Here is an 11,945-nt window from a genome sequence, read left to right as displayed (position 1 = left end):
TCCCTCTCTCTCTCTCTCTCTCCCTCTCCCCCTCCCTCTCTCTCTCTCTCTGTCTCTCTCTCTATCCCCCCTCTCTCTCTCTCTCTCTCTCTCTATCCCCCCTCTCTCTCTCTCTCTATCCCCCCTCTCTCTCTCTCTCTCTCTCTCTCTATCCCCCTCCTCTCTCTCTCTCTCTATCCCCCCTCTCTCTCTCTCTATCCCCTCTCTCTCTCTCTCTCTCTCTCTCTCTCTATCCCCCCTCTCTCTCCCTCTCTATCCCCCCTCTCTCTCTATCCCCCTCCCTCTCTCTCTCTCTCTCTCTCTCTCTCTCTCCCCCTCCCTCTCTCTCTCTCTCTCTCTCTCTATCCCCCTCTCCCTCTCTCTCTTCCCACTACTGCATTAATGCTGTTACCTCCCTCGGTGGTGATGTCACCGGCTCAGGGGAGCTCGAGCATCCTTACCAAAGACAGGCAGACAATAGGGCCATTTTGACCGCTTCGGAGCGTGAAGAAGCGGCCGAACATCCAAACAACCGACCGGCCACTTTCCTTTACTTCCTGGGTCCCAACTGGCAAGGCAGGGCAGAGGGGGGTGGGTTGGTGGGTGCAAGACCCAGTCCGCGGTAACCTCAGTCCTTCCCGTTTTCATGGAGAGAGGAGGCTGTTAGCACGGCCAGTGCCAGACCTGGAGGAGACCAGAGCAGGTGGAAGTAGCTACGGAGCCGAGCACGACAAATTCGGTCTCTACACGGGAGCAAACGTTATTGGCACTGAGGTGGGTTAACCTTTTTTTATTTTTCCATTGTCCCGCCGGTAATGCATTTTTAACGAGGCAGTCTTTATTTACTTCGTGTTAAATCTCTAGGGAAGAGATGTAGGGTGCGGCCATTGAGTAGGCTGTCAATGTCGTAAAGATATTTGGCTATAGAGATTAAATGACATAAAGCTGCTCTGTAACACAACACAGCACATATTTTATAGCATATTGTTTGATAAAATGTATTTTAATTATGTGAGCAGGACGACAGGAATAAATGCCCTGTCATTGGGCAAAAGGTGAACTACTAGACGTGCTTAACTGAAGAGATGTTAGCGTACCATAAGCCATGACAATGATGCAAGAAGTAGGCTATTTTTACAGAAAGTAATTACAGCAATGAATTATCAATTTAAGCCTAACCAAATATGGCACCTTAGCTGGCGTGTATGGCTTGGCTGTCATGCTAAAAAGCCACCAGTTAAATCATTCTTATAAGTAACAAGGTAAAATTGTATCGAACTGTCGTCAAGATCCAATACACACCAGCATCCGGATGTATATTACAAGCCTTTGTCACCGGAAAAATGGTAGCCGCCCAGCTGAGCTGCATCATCAGCTGATTGGTCTGAGCATCTGTATGAGAAGATTATGAACATGGATGTTGATGGGGAAAACAGATTTTAATCTTCAGAACTTTAAGTAGGCCTACTGTTTTTTCACACAAGATATTCTTTTGCAGTGGGTGATATTAAGATACGCTTTATGAATTTCATCTTCATCATTTCATTTCAGATATCAAAACAATATTGAATTTGATGTTGAATATTTTATATTATTCAGTCTATTTTTTTAATGAAGCCCAATTTGTCCTCAAAATACAGTACAGTAGCACCTTAAAAACTGAAAGAGTTTCTCCATTGTAACAGCATTACTTGCATACATGAAGGGTTAGGGGCCAGCTGTAGAGGGTGTACCAGGAAGCAGGGTGACACAGCAAATTTACAACACTCAATTATGATGACAGACATCTGAGTCACAAAGCATAGGAACATACTCAGAATATTGATACAACATCAAACATGTAATATATTACATTATGAATAAAGTTCGAGATGATAGCTTTATAATATTTGCAGTTAGACCCCAGGGATGCAGTAAACGCTAATTGTATCATATTGCTCACTGTTAAAGCTTATTGATGAAAACATTAAATAATTGTAATTTGATCGCCACAGTAGATGAGTCATGGTTGCTCTTGATACACTCATGATGACACCACACAGTGATTTAATGTTCATATTTAGTCTTTCAGGAGACAGCATGACGAGTTACGAGTTGTTGATTAAACCGAGCTGCTGAATGGAGCCAGACCCTGGATTTGAGGCTGGTTTCAGAGCCATTGTCATCCAGAGAAATAGCCTGACATTTAGCTGCTGCTGCACTTCTTTTGTTACTGCTAGCTTTATTATTCATCTCCCTTGGCTGTAGCTGACCATGCATGGTCTTTTCATGTTACAGCCACATAGCCCTTCCCTCCTCTATTGGGCTGATTACGTCAACCCTAAGGTGTAATATTCTGCTCTCACAAATGTAAAAACAAAAATGTAAAAAGAAAAAAAGACCTCAGTTTTGTAACATATTTACGTAATATAATATCATACAACACATGCCAAAAAAGGTGGCACAAGTCTGTTGCAGCATCCCATTTGCATAATTAACTGATACATACTGATAAAACTAGGAATTGTATTCATTAAGATTCACTATCTGCTCCCTTCTACAGACCTGCAGGCCCTACACCTGGGTACTAAAGAAGGCACCCTAAGGTGCTAGGAAGAAAGCACCATGGCAGGGGCCTCTGTGAAGGTGGCGGTACGTGTCCGCCCCTTCAATTCAAGGGAGATCGGAAAAGAAAGCAAATGCATCATTCAGATGTCTGGAAACACCACCAGTAAGTACTCTAAGAAGATCTTAAAATGTACCTACAGTCTGTGTCATGTGTACTTATTTTATGTTTTTAGTGTCTTTAATGTATACTGAAACATAGATTGCATGAACAATGTCTTCACACTGCATGGGTATCAGAAGTGTGGAAAGTGGTTGGCAGAAGGCACCCAGCTAGATGTAAGCTTGAGCTGGGGGATTCTTCTTCAACCAGAAGGCACACGTTCAGACTTTTCTGAGCTATGCCTGATCTTGACCTCTAACCCCCCTGCGCGAGGGGTTTAATGAAAACATAATTCCCTTTTGCATAGTACCAGGAGTGGCTGTGAACAAGCAATACCTATTTCAAGACAAGTGATATGAGCAGAAAATGTATTTACTATCAGCTTTAATTTCATAAGAAGATTATTAAGAAACCATAGGAGATAGGAGAAAATCTCTTGAACATTATGCAGTAGGTGACATAATCTCCTGCACATTTGACCTGATATTTATTTAGGGCAAGGCCTGTTATCTGTTTATGTGGCCAGATTAAGCCAGATTTAAAAATGGCTCCTTAATCAACATTTTCAACATTAATCTTTCTATTCAAATCTGCCACTAATGCAAATATTCAATACGGACAGTAATAAATTAGAAGATACATTTTTGAACATGATTTTGTCCACAACATTTGGGAGTGTGACTTATTGTGTACTTGCCTTTAGCTACTGGAAAGTTTCCTGCAAAAGCTACTGTATTTGTTTTTGTGGCCATATGTTTTTGAGGTATGTAGTTCAGAGCACCCCACATTCTTTGGGTTATATAGTGCAAAGTGAGGACTTTGGTCGAGAGGAGACTGGAAAGATACTCGATACGTAGTCTGCTTAGGAAGGTAAAGCCATTTGTCAATAATGGATGAGGCTTCCTGAAATATTTACCGTTTGGCCTAATTTAGCCATCTCCCCCCTCCTTCCTCATGTCATGGGTGACTAGACAACAAGCTGGGTGGCTTTTTTGGGCCATCTTATTTTACCTGTGTGATTTGTTGCATTTTATGAACTAGTTCCGGATAGACTAAACACTTACAATAAAAAAAAAACTTGAATTATTGGTTCCTGCAGGATTTCAGCATGAGGGTGACAACATTTTTTGACACCTTCAGTAAGAGTGGTGTCATTGCCTTGGCACAGAGCTCCTTCTTCTGTCTCTACAGCAGTGGACGATGCATATTTTGCTGTCAGCAGTGTCTCCTTTAGCAGTGTAAACGTAGATCAAAGGCACTATAGACCACAGGGAATATATTTACAGTGTGGATACCTCGGAAAAGTCCTTGGAGGTGTCCTGTTTGATTAAATCTGTAAGTTGTGTGTAAGTGTGTTCTGTTTTTGTAATTTTTTTTGTAAGTAATTTAATTAATACATTCTAATGTATCAGAATGTAGGAATTGAAGTCTTTTATCCTCAAAATTTCCTGGGGGAGACCAGACCCCCCTGCTTTATGTGTTCCCTCAAAGACCAATTCTGAGCAAGGAAAAACCCTGAAGTATAATCACACAATCATCAGCCATAAAAACATTTAAATTGCAGAGTTAGAGAGTTAAAACGGGTGAAAAGATGGAGAACCAGACAGACAATATGTACAGTGTCAACGGAGAGAAACACGGACAATCGAACAGACAGACAGTGACAACAAAGAACAACATATTGTAGAGAATGACAGTAACAGCATACAAACCGACAGTATGTGTAAATTTGTTATAAACGTGTGCTCTTTAAAAAGAAGTAAGCATTGTTTGCCAGTTACTTACATTAAATGTTTAAAAATCTGTTACATAAGGTACTGCTTATATTATTTTACCATCTGTACACAAATGTAATTAGTGAATGCACGTGTCCATGGGTGGGGCTGCATGGGCGTGGTGATGTGGGCTGGTGTGACTACAGTGATGAATTTTTGTCCCAGTCCGCCCCTGTGTCTGGTTGTTCTTTATGTTATGCTAATTTGGACAGTTCCTGCTTATCACTGCCATATTCACTATCCTATTCTTAAATGGTGTTTGAGAGAACCCACCATAGTAGTTTTGCAATACAAACTGTACAGTACTGTGGCTCATTCAACAGTATATAAAGTCAATCAGGCTGTCAAAGCACAGCAGCCATTGTAAAAACATATACTAGATTTGGGTCAATTTCCGGTTTTGCCGGTCAGTGTACAAGTTAAAACCGGTTTGATTTTATGAAAACCGGCTGAACCAGAACAGTATATGTCATTTCAATCAATCAATCAATCAATCAATCAGTCAGTTATTGTAAACCCCCGCTACTACCCACATTTTCCCAATCGTAAAATCTTTACATTCTGTCTGTCACAAAACTAATTTTCAAATTCTTTTTTTTTTTTTAATCACTGATTGGTTTTGTCTGACATGGATGAGATATATGTGCCTGCTAGGTCCCTTACTCTTGATTGTTCCTGAGGTCAGAACTAAAAGGCATGGAGAGGCAGCCTTCCTTAATTACACCTGAAAAACTCTGGAACCATCTGCCTGGAAGTCTTACCCCTTATTTCCACCAACTGCGGAACGGCTGTGGATCGGCTCCGCTGCGTGTCGGCTCCGTGCTCCGCCGTCCTTCAATACCCACCAGGTCCGGATTTGTTGCGGAACGGCTGCGGCCATGACAGACAGCTGAAGTCACAAGGACCCACGAGATCTCGTGAATTCACGTATGATTGCGCGATTTAACAGGATGTAGTTTCTATAAACCACAAAACCAACAACAGTTTGTTTCCATCCAGAGGAGTAGCGGGGAAACAACTCTGTGCTGACCTGCTGATCTCCCTTTTTTGTGGAGATTATTGTGACTGTTGACTTCAGGCCTGTCTCCGCCCATTATGACGTTTTCAAGGTGTAGTGCAGGGAAATATGATCCACCGTGAGCACGGTGTATTTTATTTTGAAAATGAACTGGATGTTTGCGGGTAATCCTCAATTTCCACCGGCTGCGGAACAGCTGCGGATCCGCTCTGGAACGGCGGCGGAGTCAACAGGTTTCTGTTAAAGTCAGTGTGTGTATTTCCACTGAAGAACGGCTGCGTTCCGACTCCGTCCCAGCTCCGGTGATTCAGCCCTCCGGAGCAGATACGCAGAGCTTCTATTTTTGCCGGACGCTGGAGAGCTCCGCAGCAATTCAGCTCAGGGCAGATAGTGCGGGACAGGAAGTCGAGCACAGAAACAAAATAAAACATCCAGTTAATTTTCTAAATAAAATACACCGTGCTCACGGCAGATCATATTTCCCTGCACTACACCTTGAAAACGTCATAATGGGCGGAGACAGGCCTGAAACAAACTGTTGTTGGTTTTGTGGTTCTGTTTATAGAAACTACATCCTGTTATATTGCGCGATCATACGTGAATTCGCGAGATCTTGTGGGTCCTAGTGACTTCAGCTGTCAGTCATGGCCGCAGCCAGGGACGTCACTAGGATTGAAAGACAGGGGGGGCTTAGCCCCCAGGGTATTTGTAACTTGCGTTTGCAAAATCTTTGCACTCACATCTTTTGTTACTGTATTAGAGCTACACTTAGGTTAACAACCAGTCAAGAAACCAATATGTTAACAAGTAAAAAGTGACAGACATATCCTCTTCTTCCATTTCTAATCTGTTCCTCCTGTCTTATCCTTTAAGATAAAACAAAACCCTGATGCTAATTTCATGACTTCGAAATGCAAATTGGTCACATGAAACAACATCCAAAATGTCCAAAAGCTGACAAACAGAGGCCAGACAGCTAATAAGTTGGTAAGTTAAACAAATATGACAAATAGCAGTACAAGAAAAAGAAAAAAAATAGGCATAATAGGCATCACTGCATACTTTATCATGTAAGCTATTGATACGGATCCTATTTAAAGTGGCTACTGTCTAAATACAATAACCTGATGGCGGAAGGAATAAAAGATTTGGAGTAATGTTTACTGTATGTAGGATTGCTTTCATTTTATTTTCACATCTGTGGGCATGTCCTCATATTTAGCCTAGCCTTAGGCAACATCTACATATGTATTTAATTTATCACAGCCAATGAATGAAGAAAGTTAAATTGGTTAGAATATAGCTAGCATATATAATAAATATAATGAAATAATTTAGTTTAGGCTATGCATAGTGCCTAGGCCTGCCAACAAATGCTTATTGTTACAAAACAATCCTTAAACCTGTAGACCACTACTGACCTCAATCACACCGGCTCCCTCAGAATCAACTGCCCTGCCAATCTCCTGCTTCTCTTTCTCTCTCTGCTGAAATATCTTCCATATCCATCTCATCTGCTCAATGAATTGAAGGATACAACGATATATTAGCATTAACAGGGACCCGATGACTTTAGTTTTCAGTGACAACAACATTCTATGGGGATTGATATAGTTTTAGAATATTCCTACTATAGAGATAGGCTATATTATTGGCAATGGATAAAGAGTTGTGATTAGCTTGCTAAGTTAACCATTTCTTGTATTTCCCTCGTTCACTCTAGCTAGACTTTAGTTTTCCATAGCAAACGAAAATATCCCCTTTCCTTTACCTCAAGAAAACGTAGCTAAAGGTTAGCAGGCCATTAAAAACAACTTACAATTTCACTCTGTATCACGCTAGGTGTAATCAACTTTCCTTTCACCATTAGCGTGTATCGGTGTGTGTTTGTGTGGGGGGGGTGCATAGCGAGTTCAGACCAAAGAGTAGCGACGAGACGAGATGAATCCCCCAGTTACTTGCAACGCGCCGGTCTGCAACGCTCTGAAAGCTGCCAGTTCCCACCAATGCAACGAGACGGTACGGTGCATCATCTTGATAGCACAACGACTCTCTGTACTTCTGTCTAACTTCGTACTTTTCGGCTATTTTTTTGTAGCTGGATATATATCATTTGTTGCGGCTAAATATAAATGAGGATACATCGAATTGTTATTGTTGTTCTTATTATTATTTAGGGGGGCTTAGGAACATTTTGGGGTAGGTTCAGCCCCCCTAAAATAGGCCTAACGACGTCCCTGGCCGCAGCCATTCCACAACAAATCCAGACCTGGTGGGTATTGAAGGACAGCGGAGCACGGAGCCGACACGCAGCGGAGCCGATCCGCAGTTGGTGGAAATTGCGGGTTCAGAGCATTAAACTTTCAAATCAAGTGGTTTTAGCTGATGGTTGTTACATTTTGTCTTTTTCTGCTGTTTTAATTTTTAATAATAAAAGTTTTTATACATTATTTATTCATAAATGTTATGATTATCTGTTTTAATGTTATGCACTGTGTTGCATTTTGTGCATGAATTGCACTATATAAATACAGTTTATTACTATATTAATATCAAACCGGTTTGAAAATGTTAACACTGCCACTGGCAAAACTCTATGCTGTGTTCACACCGCCCACGTTTCACACAAATTGCGCGGCTTGATTGCATACAAAGTCAATGCAAAGACAGGAACTTGAAGTGGGTGATGCGAATGGCACAATGTGAATTTTTCTGATTTATTTATCGCAGTCAAATCGGAAATAGTTATGATATCTAATATAAGTAACATAAGAAGGTGCAAAGGATCTTCTCAGACCTGGATCTAGTTAAATCTGAGCTTGTGGGCTTGATTCCCCACTATATAAATCACCTCTACAAGCTGGTAAATTGCAGTTAAAGTTTCAGTGAAAAGGAACATTTCAGTGGGCTTTACAAATTTTGTGAGGCCTAAGTCATGCTTCTATTTAATCAATCTACCTTAAAATCCAGAAATTAAACTGAGTTTATCAATATGTCAACAGCACTAGAAAACGTCTTGTTGGTCAGATCCACAGAGAACACAAAGACGCTTTCAATGTCAGACAGGTCTTTCAGCAGAGCAGATTGTTCTCTTACAAACTGAGTCAATGGCTCTGGATGTGGGCTGGAGGATGTGAGCAGACTGATGTCATGAAAAAGCCCATTGGTTGCAGTGTCTGGAGGGGCTACAGAGGCAGGGTATAAATGCCCCCTTGTCTTTTTGTAGTCTGGGCTGAGGAAAGGAAGATGAAGAAGGAGTGGGTTTTTGTGTGTGAGTCTCACTCTCTGCTTTGTGCTCTCTGACACTCTTGTGTGGGCAAATACCCCAGTTCCCACAAAGCAGGAGAATGGCAATAATCTTGTTGTTGGAGAGATCTTCCCTCCCACGCTGACCTTAATTAAGATGCAGGGGATGAACCTCAAGAAAAAATGGGCCTCTCTTTAGTGGACTGTTGGGTGCATACACTTGGTGGATAGATTTAGATTTATATTGCAGCAACAAACTTGTAAGACATTTTGTGAATGGACTGACTCAGAATATCTGTGTATATACTTTACCAACTCCTGCAAATGTATGTTATTGTGGTATATTCTATGTGTTTGAATGTAGACACTCCCCCTGTAAACACATTCACAAAAATCTCGTTTATTTTATGGGAGATTGAGTGAATTCATGCTGCTTCTCTTAATTCTAATTTTAGCACAATTAAAGACCTTATTATCATAAGGTTTACTAATTTTGGCATAGACAAAAGTGTGTCTTATAGCAGGGATCTTCAACAGGGGGTCTGGGACCCCTAGGGGGTCTCCAAATTATTTTTCATTTTTGAAAGTTTTTTCAAAAATTTAAAAGTCTTAACATGAATCCAACATATTAATAGCAAATATAAATCCCCACTGATGATAGGCTTACTGGCCTATAGGTAAGGTAGTCTCTAAAATAGCTATTCACAGATCCAATTAATCCTAAGGATTCACTGTGCCACATGTATGTTTAACATTTAAACATGATTTATAAAATCATACCAACAATTATTTAATAGCTTAGTATTCTGTACACTAAAAAGGTATGTATAAAGGCTTTAGGCCACCCTACACGTTATTGTAGGCCCAGCTCAATATGCAACTTCATTTTCTACAGTATATGTAGTAGGGGGTCCCTGCTCCATCTCTCTTTCAGTTAAACGGGTCCTTGGCTTAAAACGTTAAAGACTTATAGTCTTATAGTAAGTGTCTTAGGCTTTATAAACTGGTATAGAAGTCAGACATATAGCAGCAGACATACCACTTACTGTACAGTGCTGCCGCTGCTGCTGAATATAGCATCAGCGTGGCTCTCCTCCAGTCTCCAGTCAGTGGGTTCACATCCCCTCCGCGAGACCTGCTGACGCAGCCACATTTCCTCTCTTATTGACTGGGGCAGGTCATCCGTGACAGTCGACCAGCATCGCTCAGTCACAATTATGAAGACCCAGCAGCTATGACAAAGACAAGCATGGAATGTGCCATAATAGGATGCTGAAAATATGATGTTTAACAACTCAAATTTACTAATGCAGATAATCACCACAATAATTAGGATAAAAGATGTGGGCGTCGCTGACAGTGATAACCAGGAGCAGTGGTGCAGTTTTGCAAAATACTGCTATACTAGTATATACTATATACTGTATACTAATCCCTATATTTTAACTGCACTATTTTTTATTTTTTATTTTTTATATTTTATATATATATATATATCAGTGTCCAATAAGTGGTTTCTGTGTTCAGAAGTAATTCATTCACACTACGTTGGCAGGAGTTTGCTGCCATTCCAGTCAGTTCATTTAACAACAATAGAGCATGTTTCCATTTATTTAAAATGGTCTATTTGGTGGATTATTTTTTGGATGGATCATATTTCAGGCATCAAAATCAGATTTTTAGAAAGTTGGCTCTTAAAAATAAAAACATTACATATAGCAAGCTTATACTGTATATCATGTCTCCTACTCATTATTTCTCTCTTTCAAAGATTGTGCTTGTGCTGTGATTTGTGCTGTGTTAAAATAAGTGTAAATATCAGTGGCGTACGCTTTATGCAGATAAAAGTGTACATATTGTGGATATGTGCATACACTCCTGACCACCTCTAGTCTGTGAGCACACCGCCAGAAGAGAAATGAGTTGTTGTTGTACCCCGTCTAATTAGTTTGCCCCCATGCAGTGACATGACTTCAAGACCTGGCGTCATCTATAAAACTCAACAACTTGTAATTAAAAAGCGTTTCCATCATAAACAAAGAAGACAGGTAGTAAAAGGGAGTATGATGAAGATAGGAGACGTGCTCTGTGTAAAACTGGCCTCACACAAGCAAGCTGTGACCGCTGACAACGTCACCCAAGCTACTGAGTGCAGTGCTGCCCTATGTCTCCCTATAACACTTGTATATTCTGCCAATAACTGTCACTCTAAAGTAATAACCTTATCTGGGGGGGGGGGGGATCTTGTATGAATCATACCACAATCAGAGATGAGAAATCAACGAGAGGATGTTGTACTGCGGAGGCTCTGCTTCTGGGTGATAGTTAGATCATTACAGATTATTCATTTGAAAGGTTTGGTAAATGAATCCATGTATCCTTTTAAATTGGGTTTATTTGATGGCTTTCTTCTGTTATAGAATCCCGATTTTATAGAATGAGGTCTTTTTTTTTTTTGAAAAGTCAATCATTTTCTTTCCTGTTTCCACCACGTGGCAGCTTGAGACATTTTGGGAGGAGGAATCTTCTTAAATGTCTCTTTTTTATCAATGATAGGAGGGATGTTACATATCAGAAATGCAGTATAAAAACAAAAGTAATAGTTTGATTCTTTTTACAAGATATTGTAAGCAAGGTGTTTCACCTGCATCACAGAAACTGCATTTTCTTTGGAATGTGGTTATTTAGGACAGGTGCGAAGACTCTAAGTAGCGTTTTATTCAATTTCTATTCTAAGTTGCAAACAAATGCACGGCCGCAGCTTATTTCAGAATATGTGAGCAGTCTTTGCAATGGCCAACAACAGCAGAGTTCACTGAAACAGGTAATAAGGGTGAAGTCTACACAGTCACTCATACACAAATGTGATGAGTGGATGGATTAATGACCATTGCTTGATTAATGTTAGCTGTCCCTCCAATTCTAAGTAGAATATCTAGTGATGTCATGATGTCTCTGACACATTACTGTAGTAGACCATTTGTGGCAGGAGACACTGTAGGGGAAATGAGCAGTATGGAAAATATTTCGAGTTAATTAATCAAATTGATTCTGTGGCTGTGGTTAGCAGCAAACCATGTTTTTTTATAAGTGCAGATTTCTGATGAATATGAAATAGGGCACTGTGTGTAAACTGTAATGGATCTATGTTCGTAGGTAACTGGTCACGTCATGCCCAGCAAACAAGGCCTCATCTTTTTGTCATGGTGAGGATGAATGG

General features: G+C 40.5%; 1 protein-coding gene across 30 annotated transcripts in view; it reads left to right on the top strand.

The window, feature by feature from the left end:
• Positions 1-382: 382 nt before the first annotated feature.
• The window catches only part of kif1aa (kinesin family member 1Aa), a 49,783-nt gene continuing 38,220 nt past the window's right edge, over positions 383-11,945 (top strand). For 11 of the 30 annotated variants that reach the window (XM_031311647.2, XM_036007199.1, XM_031311646.2 and 8 more), the window contains exons 1-2: positions 384-754; positions 2,520-2,689. In XM_031311647.2, the coding sequence (XP_031167507.2) occupies positions 2,584-2,689 (106 nt within the window). In that variant the 5' untranslated portion in view covers positions 384-754; positions 2,520-2,583. Of the gene's footprint in view, positions 755-2,519; positions 2,690-11,945 lie in introns of all 30 variants that reach the window. The other 19 variants (XM_036007204.1, XM_036007201.1, XM_031311653.2 and 16 more) reach the window with 4 other exon arrangements.

Source organism: Sander lucioperca, chromosome 11 (genome assembly GCF_008315115.2).
Source record: "Sander lucioperca isolate FBNREF2018 chromosome 11, SLUC_FBN_1.2, whole genome shotgun sequence".
NCBI classification, from domain to species: domain Eukaryota; kingdom Metazoa; phylum Chordata; class Actinopteri; order Perciformes; family Percidae; genus Sander; species Sander lucioperca.
This window is presented reverse-complemented; position numbering and strand designations above follow the sequence as displayed.